Source organism: Mus caroli, unplaced genomic scaffold (assembly GCF_978045245.1).
Source record: "Mus caroli unplaced genomic scaffold, Mus_caroli_1 scaffold_3, whole genome shotgun sequence".
NCBI classification, from domain to species: domain Eukaryota; kingdom Metazoa; phylum Chordata; class Mammalia; order Rodentia; family Muridae; genus Mus; species Mus caroli.
The window spans coordinates 30220230-30243866 of record NW_028227258.1 but is presented as its reverse complement, the minus strand read 5'-3'; the positions used below and the strand labels follow the sequence as shown (position 1 = coordinate 30243866).

The 23637-nt window shown below is 44.7% G+C and overlaps 1 protein-coding gene across 2 annotated transcripts in view; it reads left to right on the top strand.

The window, feature by feature from the left end:
- Positions 1-8371: 8371 nt before the first annotated feature.
- The window catches only part of Cfi (complement factor I), a 45592-nt gene continuing 30326 nt past the window's right edge, over positions 8372-23637 (top strand). For both annotated transcript variants that reach the window (XM_085835528.1, XM_085835527.1), the window contains exons 1-3: positions 8372-8578; positions 17596-17875; positions 20968-21121. In XM_085835528.1, coding sequence (XP_085691654.1) covers positions 8522-8578; positions 17596-17875; positions 20968-21121 — 491 coding nt within the window. In that variant the 5' untranslated portion in view covers positions 8372-8521. The remainder of the gene's footprint in view (positions 8579-17595; positions 17876-20967; positions 21122-23637) is intronic.

Sequence of the window (23637 nt, the reverse complement as noted above, 5' to 3'; positions counted from 1 at the left end):
AATAAACTATGACCAACAGCAGCCAACAAGCAACTCACCAACCAATAGCCCAATAACAACCCACCACCTCTCAGGGGCCTGACGTTTATTTATCCTCTGAAAAGTCCCCAGAATTCCAAACGTCACAAAATTCCACCCCTGCAGATGTATGTGAGATACCGGTGAGTCTTTTGGGCCTGCAGGCCTAGTTAATACCAGGCCTAATAATCCTTTGGCTTCAAAGGATCTCAGAGTATTCGTATCTTCCAACAAGAAAGCCTACGTAACAACCCACCTGCCAAGGGTACTCTCAGCAAAGGAGGTGCAGAAGTTAGCCTGTGCCCATGCATTATACCCCGTATTGCATACCATGGCCCCCAGAAGATAGTACAGCATTGGAGGGTTTGCTGAATGCTGAGCCAACGTGAGAGTTAACGGCCCTCCGAGAGGACTACTGCTATCCTCTAGGGATTCATGTGTACATTTAACCACAGCCTCATATTTAGCGTCGTGTCTCTCATAGAAATGACACACAGGTCTGGGAACAATCAAGGGATACAGGCAGGAATGACTACATTGACCATTGCTCCCAGTGATCAGCTCAGAGTTCTAGGCTCCCTGCTCTTACAACTATACTCTGTGGAGTTTGATAGAGGTCTTGGTCCCCAAAGGTACCACATTTTCACCAGGGGTACACTAAGAATGCACTTGAGCCGGGAGTGGTGTGGCACACATCTCTAATTTTAGTATTCAGGAGACAGAGCAAAGAGGATCCCTGTAGTTTGAGGACATCCTGGTCTGCACAGGAAGGGCCAGGCCAGCCCTGGCTACATTATGAGACTGGCACTCTGCCTCAAAATAATAGTGTATTAGTCAGGGTTCTCTAGAGTCACAGAACTTATGGATAGTCTCTATATAGTAAAAGAATTTATTGATGACTTACAGTCGGCAGCCCAATTCCCAACAATGGTTCAGTCGCAGCTGTGAATGGAAGTTCAAGGATCTAGCAGTTACTCAGTCTCACACGGCAAGCAGGCGAAGGAGCAAGAGCTAGACTCCCTTCTTCCAATGTCCTTATATTGTCTCCAGCAGAAGGTGTAGCCCAGATTAAAGGTGTGTTCCACCACACCTTTAATCCCAGATGAAAGGTGTAGCCCAGATTAAATCTCCTTAAACTCGGAGATTTAATCTTCTGGAATCCATAGCCACTATGGCTCAAGATCTCCATACCAAGATCCAGATAAGGATCTCCAAGCCTCCAGATAAGGGTCACTGGTGAGCCTTCTAATTCTGGATTGTAGTTCATTCCAAATATAGTCAAGTTGACAACCAAGAATAGCCACTACAATCCACCCCTTGTCAACTTGACACAAATAATATCCCATGTTTACATGAAACAATAACAAGGTTGTGAATACGCCTAACATGATATAACTATCCCTCGTACAATCGCAAACGCATTTGTAAATTTACAATGGGGCATTCATATTACTTTATAATCCTCGTTTCTGCAACTGGTTACGTGGCCTTAATTGGTATTTATAACTACCTTCCTCTACTACCCATTCTGTATTTCCTTCACCTTCGGCCAGCACCTCAGCAGGTCTTGGCTCTTTTCCTGGAGGATTGACCCATACCTTCATTCCTGATGGGTCTGCGTCCTTTGTCATCCTGCTTGGATTAGGCTGTTGTAGTTTCCCATTGACTTTAATCACAGGACATGGTAGTACTAGGAGACGACCTAAGGGATCTCCTACACTCCAGACATAATCTTGCTTACCTCCATTGTGAAGAGGTAATCCAATTTCCCCATGGTAATCTGGATCTATCACTCCTCCTAACACGGTTATTCCTTTTTTAGCCTGTTGGTTTAAGGGCATTAGAAGCCCAAAATGACCAGGGGGAAGTCTGAGCTTCCAGTTCAATGGAATGTTTGTTGTAGCTCCTGGTAGGAGCACTCCCCTCTCTGGAGCCAAAACTTCTAGGCCAGCAGAACCTAGAGTTATGGGGACAGGAAGCAAAAATTTTCCTAGAGGGTCACTAGGAGTGATAGTAAGTGGAACTATTCCCTTTTCCACCCCTTGATTCCTGGACCCATGGATCCTGGCTATGGGTGAAACTGTACCATATATGGAGCGCTGATTCAAAGCATATACTGCCTTCTGAAGAACTCTACCCCAGCCTTCCAAGCTGTTACCACCTAATTGGCGCTGTAACTGTGTCTTCAAAAGGCCATTCCATCTTTCTATCAGGCCAGCTGCTTCAGGATGATGAGGAACGTGGTAAGACCAGTAAATTCCATGATCGTGGGCCCACTGTCGTACTTCTCTGGCTGTGAAATGAGTTCCTTGGTCAGAAGCAATACTGTGTGGAATACCATGACGATAGATAAGGCATTCTGTCAGCCCATGAATGGTGGTTTTAGCAGAGGCCTTACGTGCAGGAAAGGCAAATCCATAACCAGAATAAGTATCTACTCCAGTAAGAACAAAACGCTGTCCTTTCCACGAAGGAAGTGGTCCAATGTAGTCAACCTGCCACCAGGTTGCTGGCTGGTCACCTCGAGGAATGGTGCCATATCTGGGGCTCAGTGTTGGTTTCTGCTGTTGGCAGATCTGGCAATCAGCAGCAGCTGTAGCCAGGTCAGCCTTGGTGAGTGGAAGCCCGTGTTGCTGAGCCCAAGCATAACCTCCATCTCGACCACCATGGCCGCTTTGTTCATGTGCCCATTGAGCAATGACAGGGATGGCTGGGGAGAGAGGCTGACTGTCCACAGAACGGGTCATCTTATCCACTTGATTATTGAACTCCTCCTCGGCTGAAGTCACCTTTTGGTGAGCATTTACATGGGACACAAATATCTTCACATCCTTTGCCCATTTGGAGAGATCTATCCACATACTTCTTCCCCAGATGTCTTTTTCACCAATTTTCCAATTGTGATCTTTCCAAGTCCCTGACCATCCAGCCAATCCATTGGCTACAGCCCATGAGTCAGTGAATAATCGTACATCTGGCCATTTCTTCTTGCAAACAAACTGTAATACCATGTGTACTGCCCGAAGTTCTGCCCACTGTGAAGATTTCCCTTCACCTGTGTCTTTCAGAGTTGTCCCAGAAAGGGGTTGTAATGCTGCAGCTGTCCACTTCTGGGTGGTGCCTGCATAACGTGCAGAGCCATCAGTAAACCAGGCCCTAGTCTTTTCCTCTTCGGTCAGTTGATCATAGGGAACACCCCATGAGGCTATAGGCACATGCTTGGCAGCAGATGGCATTGTAACAGGAGTAGAAACCATAGGCATTTGAGCAACTTCTTCATGTAACTTGCTTGTGCCTTCAGGACCTGCTCTGGCCCGATCACGTATATACCACTTCCATTTGATAATAGACTGCTGCTGTGCGCGTCCCACTTTATGACTTGCAGGGTCTGATAGTACCCAGCTCATAATGGGTAATTCAGGTCGCATAGTAACTTGGTGTCCTATTGTCAAACGTTCAGTTTCCACTAAGGCCCAATAGCAGGCCAAGAGCTGTTTTTCAAAGGGAGAATAGTTGTCTGCAGATGATGGTAGAGCTTTGCTCCAAAATCCCAAAGGTCTTTTCTGTGATTCACCTATAGGGGCCTGCCAGAGGCTCCAAACAGCATCTCTATCAGCCACAGACACCTCAAGTACCATCGGGTCTGCTGGGTCATATGGTCCAAGTGGTAGAGCAGCCTGCACAGCAGCCTGGACCTGTTGAAGGGCCTTCTCCTGTTCCAAGCCCCACACAAAGCTAGCAGCTTTCCGAGTCACTTGGTAAATAGGCCTAAGTAACACACCCAAGTGAGGGATGTGTTGTCTCCAGAATCCAAATAGACCCACTAAACGTTGTGCTTCTTTCTTGGTTGTAGGAGGGGCCAGGTGCAATAACTTATCTTTCACCTTAGAAGGAATATCTCTGCATGCCCCACACCACTGGACTCCTAAGAATTTCACTGAGGTAGATGGTCCTTGAATTTTGGTTGGATTTATTTCCCATCCTCTGATACGCATATGTGTTACCAATGAGTTCAAAGTGGTTGCTACTTCCCGCTCACTTGGTCCAATCAGCATAATGTCATCAATATAGTGCACCAATGTGATATTTTGTGGAATATCCAAACGATCAAGATCCCTTCTAACTAAATTATGACACAGGGCAGGAGAGTTAATATATCCTTGAGGCAAAACTGTGAAGGTATACTGTTGGCCTTGCCAACTGAAAGCAAATTGCTTCTGGTGGTCCTTATGGACAGGTACTGAGAAGAAGGCATTTGCCAGATCAATAGCCGCATACCAGGTGCCAGGAGATGTGTTAATTTGCTCAAGTAACGAAACTACATCTGGTACAGCAGCTGCAATTGGAGTTACTACCTGATTTAGTTTTCGATAATCAACTGTCATTCTCCATGATCCATCTGTTTTCTGCACTGGCCAGATAGGAGAGTTAAATGGAGATGTGGTGGGAACCACCACCCCTGCATCTTTCAAGTCCTTGATAGTGGCAGTAATTTCTGCAATGCCTCCAGGAATACGATACTGTTTTTGATTCACTATTTTCTTTGGCAGAGGCAACTCTAAAGGCTTCCATTTTGCCTTTCCAACCATAATAGCCCTCACTCTACAGTTGAGGGAACCAATATGAGAATTCTGCCAGTTTCTGAGTATATCTATCCCAATTATACATTCTGGAACTGGGGAAATCACCACAGGATGTGTCCGGGGACCTACTGGACCTACTGTGAGTCGGACATCAGTCAAAACTCCATTAATCACCTGCCCTCCATAGGCCCCTACTTTAACTGGAGGGCCACAATGTTTCTTGGGATCTCCTGGGATCAGTGTCAACTCAGAACCAGTATCCAGCAGACCCCGAAAAGTCTGATTATTTCCTTTTCCCCAGTGTACAGTTACCCTTGTAAAAGGCCGTAGGTCCCTCTGGGGAAGAACTGGAGAAAGGGTAACAGCAAAACCTTTGGGTGTCTTATCAGGATCCTTCCTCAGGGGAACCTGGCCACCCCTTCATTCAAGGGGTTCCGGATCTGCAAACTGGCTCAAGTCTGGAAATTGATTCACTGGCCGAGATTGCTGTTTACCACGATCTAATGTAGCCTTTCTTTCATTTGTTTGAGAATTTTTTTGCTTATACAAATCAAACAAATATGCAGTAGGCTTCTTATGTATTTCATTCCTGGAAACACCATGATTGACTAGCCAGTACCAAAGGTCCAAGCGAGTCATGCCATTATAAATTTCACCTTTCCTGTGCTGACCGTTACTGGGTCTGTCATTATAAACATTCTTTTGCCTACGCTGTCCATTATAATAACTAGGATCACCTTGTCTCCGGCGATTCAATGCTGCCACCTGGCCCTTGTTACCTCGGAATCCAACTAAACCCAGTGAATTTAATTCATCTAATTGAGCAGAAGCATCTCCAATGCTAAGATCTGGCACAAGGAAAAGGGAAAGAACAAAACCCTTCAAATGTGCTGGTGCCCCTCTCACCAATTTGCGTCTTATAGAGCTGGTGAAGGGCATATCTTCTGGACCTTCCCATTGTGGACAATTAGGCTTTACACAATATATCCACTCTAGCAATGCAATTTCCCTAAGTCTTAAAATCCCTTCATCAACACTAAGCCATGGAATATCAGGCATCTCCAAGTCATTTCCAGTAGGCCATCTTTTGATAAACACCTCAGCCAACCATTCAAACAAACTTTTGACACCTTTTTTAACCATTCGAGCTTCCGTATTAAACCTAGAATCTCTACTCAGAGGGCCCATGTCAATAAACTCAGCCTGCTCTAGTTTTATGTTCCTTCCACCCTTATCCCACACCCTTAAAATCCATTCCCACACATATTCACCAGGTTGCTGTTTGAATGAATTAGCAAACTCATTAAGCTCCTTAGTAGTGTAGCGAATTTCCTCATGGACTACACTTTCTACCTCCCCTCTAGGAGCCTGTTTTGCTTTGAGTCTGGTTACAGGTCTAGAAGAAACTATTGGTGGGCCTTGAGAAACATCAGTAGTGAAAGTCATTGCTGGTTTATCAGACTCTGCAAAATTAATTTCCTCATGTGGGGAAGGCATTATTTCAAGGGGTGGGGCTGAGGGTACTACTTCCTCAGGTGGGGCAAACCCTTGAGAATCTGAAGATTCAAAATTCTCAGCTTCAACATGGTCTTCCCACACATCCCCGTCCCAAGTTATAGGATCCCATTCTTTGCCAATTAGTGCCCTTACTTTAACTGTCGACACATTCTGAGGCTGAGACTTAAATTTTCGCTGTAGTTCAGCCAACCTTATAATGAGGGTTTCAGTTTGATTTTCTGCAACTTGAGCTCTATTGCTGCAAGAGAGAAGATTCTCTTCAAGGACACACTTAGCAACTTTTAGATCGTTTACTTGTGTCTGGAGCCTTTCGATTTTATCACACAACTCCTTCCTTTCATTCATCATTTTTTCCCCAGAAACTAAGAGCAGCCAGCCAGTAAAATCATTTTCTGATTTTTTCCCCATCTTGTAGAAAGCTTTGTGCACTGAATCACCTAATTCATTAAGAAAATCAAAGGCATTAGCTTCTTTAAGTTTGAAATATAGTTTCAACCATGGGTCTTCAAAATTCTCTGAGCTCCCAGGAGGGAGAGAATCTGGAGAGGTTTCAGTAGTTGAAAGTGCTGGTGGCTCAACAAGCCAATTCCAGTATTTTAAAAGATTCATCCTTGTACTTCTGTTACTCTAGAACCACTCCTGGTACCAAATTCTGTATTAGTCAGGGTTCTCTAGAGTCACAGAACTTATGGATAGTCTCTATATAGTAAAAGAATTTATTGATGACTTACAGTCGGCAGCCCAATTCCCAACAATGGTTCAGTCGCAGCTGTGAATGGAAGTTCAAGGATCTAGCAGTTACTCAGTCTCACACGGCAAGCAGGCGAAGGAGCAAGAGCTAGACTCCCTTCTTCCAATGTCCTTATATTGTCTCCAGCAGAAGGTGTAGCCCAGATTAAAGGTGTGTTCCACCACACCTTTAATCCCAGATGAAAGGTGTAGCCCAGATTAAATCTCCTTAAACTCGGAGATTTAATCTTCTGGAATCCATAGCCACTATGGCTCAAGATCTCCATACCAAGATCCAGATAAGGATCTCCAAGCCTCCAGATAAGGGTCACTGGTGAGCCTTCTAATTCTGGATTGTAGTTCATTCCAAATATAGTCAAGTTGACAACCAAGAATAGCCACTACAAATAGTATCAACAACATCCCATTAACAAAGGAAAACTGAAGCCGTTTCCTGGTGCATACTGGTCTCTGTGTCTAGACACCAGGAAGAAAGCCAAGGGCTCTGATAACTCAGGGGGAACCTGGAGCTCCTGTAATCACAGTGGGGGGTTGAAGGGAGTATGTGTGTGATCACGTGACTGCTTAAGTGCCTGTGTTGACAGTCAAGAAATAGAAACAGCAACTTTGAGCTGAGAATGGAAGGCAGGACTTCGGCTCATGCCTGGAAGACACTGTGGGTTATACCATCAGATAAGCCACTGGAGCCACAGAGGTCAAGCTCAGAGGGAAGGCGTTAGGGATTTAATGAAGAAGAGACCGCGTTAGGGATTTAATGAAGAAGAGACCGTAGCCAAACATCAACTGTGGCCTCACCATGACCGGCAATGTCTGAGTTAGGGAGGTTTCCCCTAATAACTCCCTCTTGGGAGTTTTCTCTCAGGAAGAAGAGACCTGGGGGAATTTTGGAAGAACTACTTTTGTAGTTCAAACTGTGAACCAAAGACACTGGTGAGTCTTCCAGACACATCCTGTATGGAAGATCTTGCCAGCGGCCTGTGAGGAATGCCAGAAAACACCAGACAACAAGCACTCCTCCGTGTTTGTGTCAGCTACAGAGACCTAGTCTACCAAAGGGCAGCCCAGTCTTCTCTGAGGCAAGGACCTGACCAATCACAGTTCTCCAGAGCGCCCCACAGGCAGGCTTTGTTGAATCCACATAGAGATCCCATTTCTCTGCCTGCTCTCCCTGTTTTCTCTCTTTTTTTCCATGGGCACTGATGCCTGACAGGAGTTTTGCCCCTAGAAGACGCAGACCGGCAGTATTTCAGCTGCCCTCAATCTTAAGCCAACGAGTGTAATTTTATTTACCAAATGACACAAAAGTGGGGGCAGGGGGGATCCCTTCCATGATATTTTCTGTGTTCCTTGGAAAACAGATTCGAACTGGGGCATTGTCTGGGCCAAGATGGAGCAATCTGCCTCCGCTGGTGTGAACACTTTCTATTGGTGGCCTGCCTCAGGAATTTACTGGGAAGGCTGGGTTTTCTTTTGTTTCAGTTCCGATAAAACTCTGGCTATTAGCCAAATCCTCTAACAGTTCAAAAGTACAAAGCTCTTTAGGAGGCTTTTCCTTTTTAAATATTTTTTCAGGGGTTAAACATTAAATGTCAGGAGCGTAGCTGGAATGGACAAGGGTCTCCCGTGGAGACTTGGCCCCGCACTCCTCCGGCATGAAGCTCGCTCATCTCATTCTGTTTCTCTTGGCTCTCCACTTGAGTTCTTCCAGGGTGAGTGATGCGATTTTTATGGGAAGTCTTTTCATGAGACATTTTAAAGACTATAAAAATATAGGAAATTTCTCAAAAGACACTTTATAGACGTACATATTACCTCAGGTCAGTTGTTAAGAATGCAAATATACAGTAGCAGATCGTTTGTATTAATATCCTGGTAAAAGGAGCTTACGGAAATACTTTTTTGATATGCTTGTACGTGTGCATCCACATTGAGTTGAACAAGAACTTGGTTGATTCCTTGCTATAATTTCCTTTTCTATTAAAACAGTACGTCGTCATGCTTTTCTGCATGTGACCTACAGTTATAGGGAAACGATAAGATGGGTTCTTCCTCCCGTATTCCTTTTAAGGAAATTGTAGAAAGATGATTAAATAGGTCAGAGGGAAAATAACAAGCAAGATGTAAATTACATTTGAAAATGCAAAACAAGGGAGATATTCTAGGATCATAAAGATCTTATTTAATTGCAGTGGTCTAACAGTCTGCTGAACCCAGTATACACCGAAAGTATTGTTAAGTGGGAAATGGAGTAGTGTAACTGACCGTCACAGTGTAGCCTACTCCCATTTAATCATGCTCAAATAACTCAGTAAAATCGCTCAATAAAGGCCCATTTTTAAGGAAGTTATGAATTATAATTATATAATGTGGAGTTTGCTGAATATTGTTCTGAGTACTGGGCATTTTGTATCCGTGTCAGGGCATCAAAACACATTGTCTGGGGTGTCTCGGCAAGATGACATGGCTCACCTGATGACCATGTGGTTGACAGGGAGTTGTGTCCCTGCTTTCAACAGGAGGCTGTCACATATCACTCGTCCAAGAAAGATCAAAATCTGTAGTATAGTTTTCCCCTAAATATTTATCATTTAAATACTAGTGTAAAAAAAAAAAGGTGTGTGTGTAAAATCTTTCTATACAGATACTTGCAAAAATGGTAAAAATACTAGATGGCAAATAGCTTCAGTGCGAGATCACCCAAAGCTGAGAGGTCAGGAAGCTGCTATGGAACAAGTGAGATTAACACTGGGCCAGGATTCCGGGTTTGAGTTGATATTTGGTGAGAATGATCCGTTGCAGCCCATTCGGGCAGACAGGGAAGCAGGTGTTTTAAGTACGACTTGTCCCCCGGGTAGATAAATCTGCTCCGTTAGAGTGACCCATATGCACCTTTGTTGTGCGATATGCTGGTCACAGAAACAGCAGATTGCAGGAGAGCATGTTCACACTTCAGCCAACTGGAGACAGGAGAATTAGTCTTTGCTAATTCTGAGAAAGGCTGTGGTCTAGTCAAAGCTGAGGATCACAGCAGGTGATTGGAGGTTAGGAAACTCTTGGTCTGTGCATACATAATCGACCACCTCCCACAGCTACCATGGTAACTCACACGTCAGAGGCTGAACTACAGCCAATAACTAAAAGTAGGCGGGGCTTAAATCTGGAGCGGCCTGGGGTTTGTAGTTGTCTCCTAGATTCTCCTAGGGGTGAGGCCTCCCGCCGCCCTTGCCCTTTCTCATCTCTCATTGCTTAGAGATTCGGGGCAAGGACTGACTTTGAGCTACCAGACCAGGGTGTAGACTTGAGTTAGAGGGGCGAAACTACTCAGAACCATTTGGAACAAGGAGTCCACTTGGTACTACTCAGATAGTGAGTTAGTATTAGAAGACCATCCCCATTGACTAAGCAATAGGGTCACATCCAGTCGATCAGCCAACGGGTCATGATTCATTCATCAAGTACTTAGCTTTGGTAGACTATTCTGAGCCGTGACCTGAGATCAGTCAGGAATTCACGTCCTCATTTAGAGAAATCAATACCTCGAGTTTGAAACCAATCAAAGTTTGGGTGACTTCAGCCCTAATGTTTTCCAAAGCATGGTTTCCTTTTCCTGTAATGTTCCTATGGATGGGATGTGGAAGAGTCATATCTTTTGCAAGATAAATTTAACTCATATGTCTTGGCTCAGTGGCTTGACATCCTTCAGTCCCACCAAAGAACTTGCCATTGGGAGCACTTCATAAAGTCTAGCCCGGGGATAATGGAGCTGATCGAGATGCTTGCTTTTCCTAAATGTCATAAGGAACCCTGGCTGTAGGGCAGACGTTGTCCAGGAGACCATCTGGAGGAAACATCAGCTGCTAGAAGCAGCTTTACTGTATGGCAGTGAGACTGGTTCTCGGTGACTGTGCATGCCCAACAGTGTCTGTCACTTTCAAGTCCCCTCCAGTTCTCCCATTTCATAAGGGCTCAGTTGGACTATCTGTGTGGGCCCCCTCTGCAAGCAAGACAACTGTCAAGGTCTGGGCCCAAGTCAAAGTGGCTTCCAGACAAACCAAAGTGTTTTTAAGAGTATCTCTTCTTCATTATGAAAAACAATGTCAAAGTTAATCAACTTATAAGGAGAAAAGTTTTATTTTGGATCAAAGTGTTGGGTATCTTAGTCCCTTATTGCCAGGAACTGCTGTTTTGGGCCTGTGATTACACCGTGCATCGCGGCAGGACTGTGTGGGAGAGGAGACCCGTTCACTTCATGAAGACCAGACAATGAAACAACAGGAATCGACAGCACTTCTGACATCTCCTCTGAAAGTATTAACTTGCTTCCTGTGACATCACTTCCTCTTACTAGGCCCCATTTAAAAGGTTCCTGTCACACTATAAGCTAGGAACCAAGGCTTCAACACATGGGCCTTTAGATCCAAATGGAGAATATGACTCCTTTCTTTTACCTGGCCAGTGGGTTGAGGTCACCAAGAAGTATGTAACTCCTGATGAAAGCCTGAGCCACAATACACCTCGACTTGATTTTTGCCATAAAGGTTCCTCCACTGCCACTTTGACATAGCCTGAACTTCAGTAAGGTTTTAACAGTTCCAGAAACCCTTTCAGATTCACAGAATAAAGTTTTACCCAACCACAGCATCCACAAATACTACCAAGTATATAAAAAACCTCCAGTAGTAAAGTCAGTCTGCCGAAAATTTGCCAATATTCTCCAGCTCTGATGCCTCTGTACCAAGCTCCTTTTGTTATGAGGGGAGCCCCTTGGGTTGTTTTTGGCACATGCCTATGTATCCCCTAGTCACCTTTTGAACAGTCCTATAATATTATTCTTTACCATGGGAGCATCATATTGTGTGCTCTGGTTCATAGCAGGTTCATAGATGAGGACTTCAACTTCTGTGTTATTTAAGAGAGCCAACCTCCTTTGAGTCTGGGAGTAGGGAGAACTCCAATCAAACCCCCACTGGTTGGAACATTCTTGTGTGTGCTGTGTGCCGTCTATACGTGTGTACTCACCCATTTAAACATATTGGGAGGACTGAAGGCAAGCGTCATGTATGGTCTTTAGTCACTCTCCTTTTGAGACAGGGTCTCTTGCCGTATCTGGCTTTAATGCCAGGACTCAGATTTCAAAATCAGGTAGGCACTCTTGCTTGCACAGAGAGCAGTTTACCCACTGAGAAATCTTCCCACGCTTTGTCAGAGCACCCTTAGCTAATATTTGTAAAATCCCAAGAACTGGCGATCGGGGTCCTTTGGGGAGGAGCCTAGGTCCTCCCAGGCCTGGCTATTGACTTTGCTTTCTGATTTGTTCGATTGTACCCTTGAATAGGCAGATAACTTGATATCCGCTGTTAACAGACAATAACCACCGATTCCAGAACAGCTTCCGATGAATCTGAAGCTTGCTAGCATGTTCAATTTCTCCCTCTGAAGTGTTTAACAGTCTCTTCCTTTCCAAATTGATCCATGGGGTGTGGTGTGTAGGTTTGGTGTTAGAGCAAATGTTTAGCATGAGCTGGATCCTGGATTTGATGCCCAGGACCACCAGCACCATGAACACCACCACCAACAACAACAATGATTTCCTGAGAATGAACGTATGTTGTGCTCTCCTTACCCAGATGGAGGGTCTTCATCAGGACTATAAATCCCATCTTCTATATCAAGCGGCTTCTGTTACCATTGATGTTTGACATGATACCACTAGATACTCATCTTTATAAGTTCTTGTTCCATAGGACCACTCCCAACTGTGAACATCCTGTGGTGGCAGGCCTGTTAGAATAGAATGGCTGGAGTAAACTCATCCTCTCATTCGGCTGTCTGAATACAATTACATCCAAGTTCTTTAGTATGTGTGATTTATTTTTTCACATTAGGATATTATGATTGTATGGACAGGGTGGGGGAAAGCATCTTTGAGATCCAGAACTACAGGTCAACTGGATTCTCTAGTCTGGATGATGAGTTATAGCTTGACACCACTAGGTCAGCATCTTCCATAATCTGGCTAATGTCTCAAGTCTTGGCTTTTGTATTAGTAAAATTAGATATTAAGTGGGACCAGAGAGGATAGCTGAAGGTATATACAAGAAGGTAGCCAGTAGACATTTAATATGTGTCTTAGTATGTTATTTCAGTGGCTATGGCCTCAAATTTGGAATTCTTGGTGTGAGACAAATGTAAATGTTTATGTAGGCTTCCTTTCTCCCCATCCCAGACTCCCATCTGCTCAGATGTCCAGCCTCATCTCTTAAAAGGTTTCTTGAGTTTGTTTCAGCTTAGAGGATACAAGTCTGTTCTAGTGATGGTTAGATGTCCATCCTGCAAGCTCACTCTGACATAGATTCTAGTAAGTCTCATCCCAACAATTGAACAGTACATTCAGCATACGCAGGAAATGATTCTTTCAGTATGCGTTTCTCATTTGACAGTCTAAGAAGTAAGAAAATAATATTTTTGAGGTTTCTTCTGAATTGTTGTCTTTCCAGAAAGTTTGGGAAGCTTATATTCAAACTTGAGTAGTTGGCCTTATGCCAATGAGAAAATCCTACAGTGTGTCTCTCCTCATCCTAGTCACCAGGGCACCATGAACGAAGCTCTGACAGGAACAATGGGGTCAGCGTGGGCTGCAGGACTCATTCTTGATCACAAACATGAACCCTGCATTTGGTGAACCACTCATTTTCCACTGTGGGGGTTTAAATAGGCTTGTCCCATAGGGAGTGGCACTATCAGGAGGTGTGGCCTTATTGGAGAAGCTGTGGCTTTGTTGGAAGAAGTGTTTCATTGTAGCAGACTTTATTGGAGAAGCTGTGGCTTTGTTGGAAGAAGTGTTTCATTGTAGCAGACTTTGAGGTCTTGTATATGCTCAAGCGATGTCCAGTGTAGTCCCAGTCCCCTTCTGCTGCCTTTGGATCAAGATGTAGAACTCCCATCTCCTTTTCTAGCACCATGTCTGACCGATCATTACCAGGTTTCTCACTATGATGATAATGGACCAAACCTCTGAACCTGTAAGCCAGACCCGGCTAAATGTTGTCCTGTATAACAGTTGTTTTGATCATGGTGTCCCTTCACAGCAATAAAACCTTAACTAAGACATCTATCCTCTTCAAGAATTCTATGCAGGGCTGGATACATAGCTCACAAACTATGAATGCTTAATGCCCTTCTAGAGTTCGGTTCCCAGTACCCAGTACCCACATCAGGTGGTGTACAACCACCTGTAACTCCAGCTCCAGGGAATCAGATGCCCTTTTCTGGCCTCCACAGACACCTCTATTCATGGACATATACACATGATTAAAACTAAAATAAAATGTTTAAAAGTTCCATGAAGGCAGGGACATCCCGTTTTCTTTTTCTTTAATAGTTCGTGTGCTGCAAATGGTGCATTGGATTGCTTCCATAGACTGTGCCCCACTCAATTTGGAGACTGGAGCAGGGTTTCTGTACTGGCTGCTTTTGTGTGTCAACTTGACACAAGCTGGAGTTATCACAGAGAAAGGAGCTTCAGTTGGGGAAATACCTCCATGAGATCCATCTGTAAGGCATTTTCTCAATTAGTGATCAAGGGGGAAAGGCCCCTTGTGGGTGGTGCCATCTCTGGGCTGGTAGTCTTGGTTCTATAAGAGAGCAGGCTGAGCAAGCCAGGGGAAGCAAGCCAGTAAAGAACATCCCTCCATGGCCTCTGCATCAGCTCCTGCTTCCTGACCTGCTTGAGTTCCAGTCCTGATTTCCTTGGTGATGAACAGCAGTATGGAAGTGTAAGCCGAATAAACCCTTTCCTCCCCAACTTGCTTCTTGGTCATGATGTTTGTGCAGGAATAGAAACTGTGACTAAGACAGCTTCCTGTCTTAGGTCTGGTTACTCCCTGTGGCGGGTCACACAATGGTGTTTGAATCCAAGCACCTGCTAATTTCATCGTTTGATGCTCCTGCCTTTCTTAAACCTGGCCCTTGCTCCTGCAAGTGTTATAGGCCATTTTGCAGTTGAGAATATGTACCCCCCAGAGCTCCACCTACCTCCTGCTATTTATTTTGTGTATTTGGAATACTCTGGCCAATTATGGCTAACCTTGGTTTTCAACTTGACATAGAGGAACCCCTGGTTGAAGAATTGCCTCTGATAAATTGGTCTGTGGGGCACTGTCTTGACTGATGATTGATGAGAAAGGACCCAGTGCATTGTGGGAGGTGCCATCCCTTGGGCAAGTGTGCCTGGGCTGTTAATAGAAAGGTAGCTGAGCAAGCAGTAGGAAGTGTTTGTTTGCCATGGTGGTCTGTGAGTCAGTTCTCTAGGATCTTGCCTTGAGTTCCTGACTTGGCTTCCCTCAGTGGTAGACTGTAATCTATAAGCCAAAATTGTTTTGGATCATGTTTTATCACAGGCAAAGAAACCAAATTAGAGCTGGGCGGTGGTGGCGCACGCCTTTAATCCCAGCACTCAGGAGGCATAGGCAGGCGGATTTCTGAGTTCGAGGCCAGCCTGGTCTACAGAGTGAGTTCCAGGACAGCCAGGGCTACACAGAGAAACCCTGTCTCAAAAGAAGAAGAAGAAGAAGAAGAAGAAGAAGAAGAAGAAGAAGAAGAAGAAGAAGAAGAAGAAGAAGAAGAAGAAGAAACCAATTTAGAAAACGAGTGGAAGTCAGCTTCATTATTTCAAAGTTTCTGTTGTCCCTGAATCAATGCTAATTGCTTCAACCATTCTAAGAATTCTGTAGGGACCTCACTGTGTTTTCTTATTTATCTGTTTGTTTAAGCTGTTTTGCCTTGAGACTTGTATTAACCACTTTTCTGATGCTGCACAAAGCCAGTTTGATCTGACCCAGAAACTCCCTGCCCACCTGTCTACCTATTTAATAATTAGCACACTCCCGTCTTCCCTCCATTTGATCCTCAGTAACTGAGAACATTGCTTTTATTTAGTCAAAGCAGGATGAGAAGGGAAAAGCTTACCAAAGATCATAGAGCTAGCCAGCAGCAGACAGACTTTTTAACAAACACTCACTTGGTTCTTTGGCTGTGTAGTGTGTTCCAGCTTCCATGGCCCATCACACATGCTGGCTGGGATTCTGGTCATATAGCTCTCTTTGAGTCATTTCTGTTTCTGAAAGTAACATCTCACCCATACCTCTGTAAGTAACACCCTAGTAAAACCCAGAGGCTCACCGCATTGGAGTTTGGTGGTTCTCTTTGGTTCTCTTTGGTCTGTTCTTGGTGCCCTGTCTGGGATGAGTGGATGCTTGTTTATACCTTTGTCTTTCCAGGTATAATGTCACACAACACAGAGTTACGTTAATAATGGCTCAAAGTGTTTGAGGCTGTGTTCCTAAGATACGTGAGTTTATTTCTTTATAATCACACTGCTATACAAAGAAATACATTTTGAATCTTAAAAATTTAAACACGTAAACATTTTAATCATTCAGAAATTAATCTTTTGTGATGTCACTCATCACTTTACTTTTGAAAATAATTTTATTTTAATGGCACATCCATGAAAAAGAAGACATCACACAAAAACACGGAGAATAAATTCATAGGGAGAGATTGGCCATCAAAGGAATTTTTGTTGTTGATTTTCAAGACAGGGTTTCTCTGTGTAACCCTGGCTGTCCTAGAGCTAACTCTGTAGACCAGGCTGGCCTTGAACTCACAGAGATCCGCCTGCCTGTGCCTCCCAAGTGCTGGGCGCCACCACCGACCAGCAATGAATGGAATTTGATACATGAATATCAAACGGGTCTTTGGTAGTGCTGGAGGCGGGGAAGCATCATCCATCACTCCCCCATGAAACCCAGCTCGGTCTCCCACACAGATCCTGCCTCGCCCTGTCTAGCCCTTCTCAAAGCCATCATCACGCTGTGCTCTCACCGCCTCTGCTTCCCCAGGTTCATAGCCAGCGACTGCCCATCGGCAGCACTCAGTGCTATTCACTCCAGGGTTAGCACAGCTTGCTAAAACAAACATGCACTGTGCAGTGCTCCTTCTTCTAGCGCCAGCCTGTTCATCCTGGCTGCTATGCCTGACTGTCCTGGCCTTCCTCGTGTGCTGCTACTTCTAAGAGACCTAGGAAGACAGGCTCCACCCTGATTCTCCTACACTCCCATGTTGTATTTGCAGAACATTTACGCCACACACCCTCTGTCTTGGATAACACTAATCTGTTATATACTGTATGTCCCTATTTTGTTATCATCAGACAAGCCCTTATAAGACAGAGACTGTCACACTCAGCATCATTTTGCAAGTACTAGTAGTTCATTAAACAGTTTTGCATTTAATAACAGAATTAATTAATAATGGAATGAATAGATGACAAGCATCAAATTCATCCTATTAGACTGTATACTGCATCTAATTTGTTACTCTGTACACTGGGATTCATCGAAGGCACACTTTTATCCCAGTCTCCTTATTATGGCTCAATTAATTGTGTTCCTGGAACCTGGCAACCATTAGTGATATTGCTTCTAATCCTTCGAATGAAACTGCAAAGAGTAGGAGCTATCAGCATCACTGTGCGGATGAGAACACTCACGTTCCATGAGGGTGACCTGCCCAAAACTGGGGCTAGGAGTCAGGTTGTCTGATTCACAAAACCACAGCCCATACCGTCACCTGTGCTGCTGTCGAGGTGCGTTTCGTTCTTTTCCTTCATTTCCCCACATTCCGAGAACACAGAACACTTTTATTTGTCATTCCCTCTTCACAGTCCACGTCAGCATCAGATCTGCCTCAGGAGGAGCTGGTTGATCAGAAATGCTTACTGCAGAAATATACGCATCGCTCCTGTGACAAGGTCTTCTGCCAGCCATGGCAGAGATGTATCGAAGGCACCTGTATCTGCAAACTCCCCTACCAGTGCCCAAGGGCTGGCACCCCAGTGTGCGCCACGAATGGAAGAAGCTACCCGACATACTGTCACCAGAAGAGTTTCGAATGTCTTCACCCAGAGATCAAATTTTCACATAATGGAACGTGCGCAGATGAAGGTAGGAAAGATGCGCGTAAGCAAGCCATTCGGACAAGAGAGAAGTGATAGGCCATCCTTTCAGTCACAAAATGCTTTGCTGTCAAATATTCTAATGACAACTTAAAATTCTTTAGGCCATTTCGGAAATTGTTGGAAATTCTGTCCTGATCTCAAGCCAAAATTCACTTAATTGTTTCAAATTAATTAATTAATTGTTTCAAACACACCACTGAAGTCAGAAACTCAAACAGCACTTAAAAAAAAAAAATCAAACATTCTGATACAATCCAATCCAAAGACGCACACCAATCTGAGGCTCCTGTGCTGAAAAATGACTGGCAGGAAAATTCTAGAAGTCATTTCCTGTAATTAAACCATTATGATTATATATGTGTAAAAAGCTTTTTGTACGGACAGAAGGAAGAAAAAAAAAAAGGTACACTAGTCTTGGACTGAGCCAAAGTCCTTCTGGCAGCGTTCATTAGCACTGCATGGTACTACGCATGCTCAGTGAAAAGTGTTGTGTGTTCAGAATCGCGGCTGTAGTGAAGTCGCGTGAAGCAACATGGTCATGTACTGCCAGAAACACCCTTAGATTTGTTACATTTAAAAAAAAAAAAAAAAAAAAAAGATTAGCCGGGCGTGGTGGCGCACGCCTTTAATCCCAGCACTCGGGAGGCAGAGGCAGGCGGATTTCTGAGTTCGAGGCCAGCCTGGTCTACAAAGTGAGTTCCAGGACAGCCAAGGCTACACAGAGAAACCCTGCCTCGAAAAACCAAAAAAAAAAAAAAAAAAAAAAAAAAAAAAAAAAAAAAAAAAAGATTTATTTATTTATTTATTTATTTATTTATTTATTATATGTAAGTACACTGTAGCTATCTTCAGACACTCCAGAAGAGGGAGTCAGATCTTGTTACGGATGGTTGTGAACTCCGGACCTTCGGAAGAGCAGTCGGGTGCTTTTATCCACTGAGCCATCTCACCAGCCTTTTTTTTTTTTTCTTTTTTCTTTTTTTAAGACATGGTCTTGGAACGCTCTTTGTAGACTAGGCTTGCCTTGTAACTCACAAAGAAGCACTCGCCTCTGCCTCCTGGTCGCTGGCCACCATCCAGCTATAAGTTTGATTTTTTAATTAACTTTTTTTTTTTTTTTTTTTTTTTGGATTTTCGAGACAGGGTTTCTCTGTATAGCCCTGGCTGTCCTGGAACTCACTTTATAGACCAGGCTGGCCTCGAACTCAGAAATCTGCCTGCCTCTGCCTCTGCCTCTGCCTCTGCCTCTGCCTCTGCCTCTGCCTCTGCCTCTGCCTCTGCCTCTGCCTCTGCCTCTGCCTCTGCCTCTGCCTCTGCCTCTGCCTCTGCCTCTGCCTCTGCCTCTGCCTCTGCCTCTGCCTCTGCCTCTGCCTCTGCCTCTGCCTCTGCCTCTGCCTCTGCCTCTGCCTCTGCCTCTGCCTCTGCCTCTGCCTCTGCCTCTGCCTCTGCCTCTGCCTCTGCCTCTGCCTCTGCCTCTGCCTCTGCCTCTGCCTCTGCCTCTGCCTCTGCCTCTGCCTCTGCCTCTGCCTCTGCCTCTGCCTCTGCCTCTGCCTCTGCCTCTGCCTCTGCCTCTGCCTCTGCCTCTGCCTCTGCCTCTGCCTCTGCCTCTGCCTCTGCCTCTGCCTCTGCCTCTGCCTCTGCCTCTGCCTCTGCCTCTGCCTCTGCCTCTGCCTCTGCCTCTGCCTCTGCCTCTGCCTCTGCCTCTGCCTCTGCCTCTGCCTCTGCCTCTGCCTCTGCCTCTGCCTCTGCCTCTGCCTCTGCCTCTGCCTCTGCCTCTGCCTCTGCCTCTGCCTCTGCCTCTGCCTCTGCCTCTGCCTCTGCCTCTGCCTCTGCCTCTGCCTCTGCCTCTGCCTCTGCCTCTGCCTCTGCCTCTGCCTCTGCCTCTGCCTCTGCCTCTGCCTCTGCCTCTGCCTCTGCCTCTGCCTCTGCCTCTGCCTCTGCCTCTGCCTCTGCCTCTGCCTCTGCCTCTGCCTCTGCCTCTGCCTCTGCCTCTGCCTCTGCCTCTGCCTCTGCCTCTGCCTCTGCCTCTGCCTCTGCCTCCCGAGTGCTGGGTTTAAAGGCGTGCGCCACCACGCCCGGCTTTTTAATTAACTTTTGGTTGTGCTTTCAGGAACCTTTCACCAACTTTTGCCACCTACAATCAATTAAGCAACCCCGTGTAAGGCCTGTTTTTAGACTGTAATGATTGAAGTGAGAACCACAGGTCGTGGGAACACAGCCTTTCCTCGAGTCTGGTGGCTCCAGACTCTTTGCTGCCCAGCCCTTGGAGATCTCCTAACTCTTGGTTCTGCTTGGTTAAAGGGCTTAGTCACCAAGCCATCCATTCGGTATTCAGTGAAAAGGTCTTGCTATGAGGGGGCTGGAGCCATGGCGCAGCAGTTAAGAGAGCTCGTTGCTTTTCCAGAGCACCAGAATTTGGACCCCAAGTACCAATGTTGGGTGGCTTACAATTAATTGCCTGTAACTTCTGTGCGGGAGAGCTGGGCGGTGGTGGCACACCTTTAATCCCAGCACTTGGGAGGTAGAGGCAGACTGATCTCTGAGCTCGAGGCCAGCCTGGTCTACAAAGTGAGTTCCAGGACAGCCAGGGCTACACAGAGAAACCCTGTCTCGAAAAACAAAAAACAAAACCAAACCAAAAAACAAAACAAAAAACTTCTGTGCAGGAGATTCAAAACCCTCTTTTGGCTGCTACTGGTACACACACACACACACACACACACACACACACACACACACACACACACACAGAGAGAGAGAGAGAGAGAGAGAGAGAGAGAGAGAGAGAGAGAGAGAGAACCTGCCTATGGGGCCATTAACATTCAAACCACCACAGTGAGTAAAGCAAATTCCAATTCACCACGTGAATGAGTAAGTGGTGGCTTGGATTGAAGTAAGTATAACAGTCTTTAAGGATCGATGTGAGAATTAGCTCTCACAAAATAATAGCATATCATTTGCTAAAATCATCCTGACATTCAAAGTTAACTTGAAATTAGATATTTTAAGAAAGATAAGTGAAAAGGAAAGAAAATAAATACTGAAATATTGTCCCTCCTTTTGGTTTTTTTATTTCAGGAAAGTTTAATGTTTCCTTAATTTATGGAAGAACAAAAACAGAGGGACTTGTTCAAGTCAAACTTGTGGACCAAGATGAGAGAATGTTCATATGTAAAAACAGCTGGAGCATGGCGGAGGCCAACGTGGCCTGTGTCGACCTTGGATTTCCACTGTGAGTGCACGTCTCAGAGGCGTTACCTCACAATTCCAACTGTTTTCTCTTTGACTGCTTAATCTCTCTACTGTGTAGTGCCTTCTATGTAACCAGAGAGGGCTGACTACCCAGCTCACAGCTATGCGGTGGAAACTGAATGTCCAAGGTAGCCTAGCACTTGGGGCACCTGTCAGAGCAGAGTCCTGTGGAAACTCTCGCACCTCACATACACTTCCGACGGTCTGGCTTGGTGCCTCTAGAATGGAGTCCACCTTTTCCAATCTCACGTGGTTTATTTAGGCCTCTCTCTCTCTCTCTCTCTCTCTCTCTCTCTCTCTCTCTCTCTCTCTCTCTCTCTCATTCTTTGTCAGCCTCGCAGAGGTATGTTTGATTAGTCTTAGCTTAGTACTTGCAAATGTTATTTCTACTGTATTCTTACTCTTTGCCGTTATCTTTAACTAGATCCCCTTCCTTCTTAAGTCCCCTCATTTATTATAACTAGTTGTTACCGAAGGAGGCGGTGCTGGGAATGGCGCCTCTGCCTCAGGCCCATGAAGCAATCCAGCCCCAGGCCTGCTTTTGACTTGTTTCTGTCCCCTTGGGTTGAAGGCTTAACTCAGCCGTTTGCAGATGCTCTCACTTTGCTACCAGAAGTGTTTAAGGTACAGTTTCCCTCAGGGAGTGCCTCATCTGGACTCGACAGGTTTCTGTTAGTGACACTTTATTTATGGTTCAATTCATAACATATCCTAATTTTCCAACACAGTTCCATTCGGATGCAGTTTTGAAGTTTCTTCTGTGCTTTACAAATGAACACATTCCTTTGCTTCTAAATAACTATTGCTTACTGATTTCCTAGTTAACTGTATTGTTGTTATACATTGTCCCTCTACGGTTATTGTCTTAAAATATTTGTTGAAATTTGATTTTTTATTTTAGCTACTTATATTCAGAGATCTATGAACAATCAATGAATATTCAGATATCTGTTACAATAAGCAAGTTGTTAACTGTTTTACTGAAACCTCTTCCTTCCTTCCTCCCTCCCTCCCTCCCTCCCTCCCTCCCTCCCTCCCTCCCTCCCTCCCTCCCTCCTTCCCTCCCTCCCTCCCTCCCTCCTTCTCTCTCTCTCTGTTTCTCTCTCTCTCTTTCCTTTCTTTTCTTTTCTTTAGATCTATTCTTTTATATATAATCTTTGAGAATTTCATACAAGTCTATACCATATTTTGGTCAAATCCATCCACATGATCTCTGCATCACCTTCTCCCCTAACATTTTCTTCCTCCCAACACTAGGAATTTCCCTTTTGCTTTTCTTTTTTGCTTCTCACTTGTTTATGATCCACTGAGTCCTTTCAATGCTGAAGGTAGGTACATGGGTGGAGAGCCATTCACTGGAGCATGAAGAGTGGCCACAACCCCAAAGAAAAATGACTCTCCCTCTCCAGTAGCTATTAATTGCCAATAGCTCCTCAGCAGGGGGTGGAGGGTGGGGGCCTGTGCTCATGAGTCTCTCCCCTGCCCACTCTGGATTTTTATTTTTTATTTTTATTTTTTTACTGGCTTGATCTTGTGTAGATGTTTTGCAGGGAGCTGAGCTGCTATGAGTTCCTGGGTGAGCCTTTTATGATTTGGGTCATCTGCAGCATACTTCTGATTTTTGATAGTTGTAGCCTGTAACCTGTCATTTCCACCAAAGTCTTTAGTTCCTTGGTATTTTTCATTTTTCCATAAATTGCCTAAGTTCATGGACAGACTTCCTTGATTTCAGCCAGTGAGGATTATTGGCATGTAGTCTATCTTCTTGGCTTTGACTTTGTAGGCAGGGTCTCATGTAGCCCAGGCTGGCCTCAAACTCACCGTAAAGCCAAGGATGACCTTTAACTTATGTCCTCCTGCTACCACCTCCAAAAATGCTTCGATTATAGACCTGTGCCTCCACACCTAGCTGATGTAGTGTTGGAAATGAAAGCCAATGCTTTGTGCATGCTATGTAAGCACACAACCAACCACTACAGCCCCAGCCCCGTTTATCGTATTTCTTGTGATTTTACATGTGAAAATTTCATAGTCTTTATTTTTCAAATTGCCCCAGTGGCCTTTTTTTTTTTTTTTTTTTTTTTTTTTTTTTTTTTTTTTGGTATGACTATTCTGTATCTTCCTTCTGGACTCAGAAACTACAAATAGCCTCTTGTATTCTCTTTTTGCCTTTCATTCTAGTTAATCTGTTACTTATATTAATTAGGATTTTGTTGCTATTTCCATTTCTGATGCATCTTGGCTCAACTTTTCATTTTAATCCATTTTTCCCTAAAGAGAAGCTGGAAAGAACTGAAGAACCTAAAACAACGGCTCGCAGTGAGCCATTAATTCTGGGCTGTTGGGGAACCGAGAAAGGTTCTCATCACACATTTTGAACAAACTGAGAAGTCAAAGACTGGTATTGTATCACTTACTTTTTGCATTGCCCTGGCAAAAACCATGTAGGAGAGAAACTTCACAACAGGAAATCCGTATTTTGCCTCTCAGTTCCAG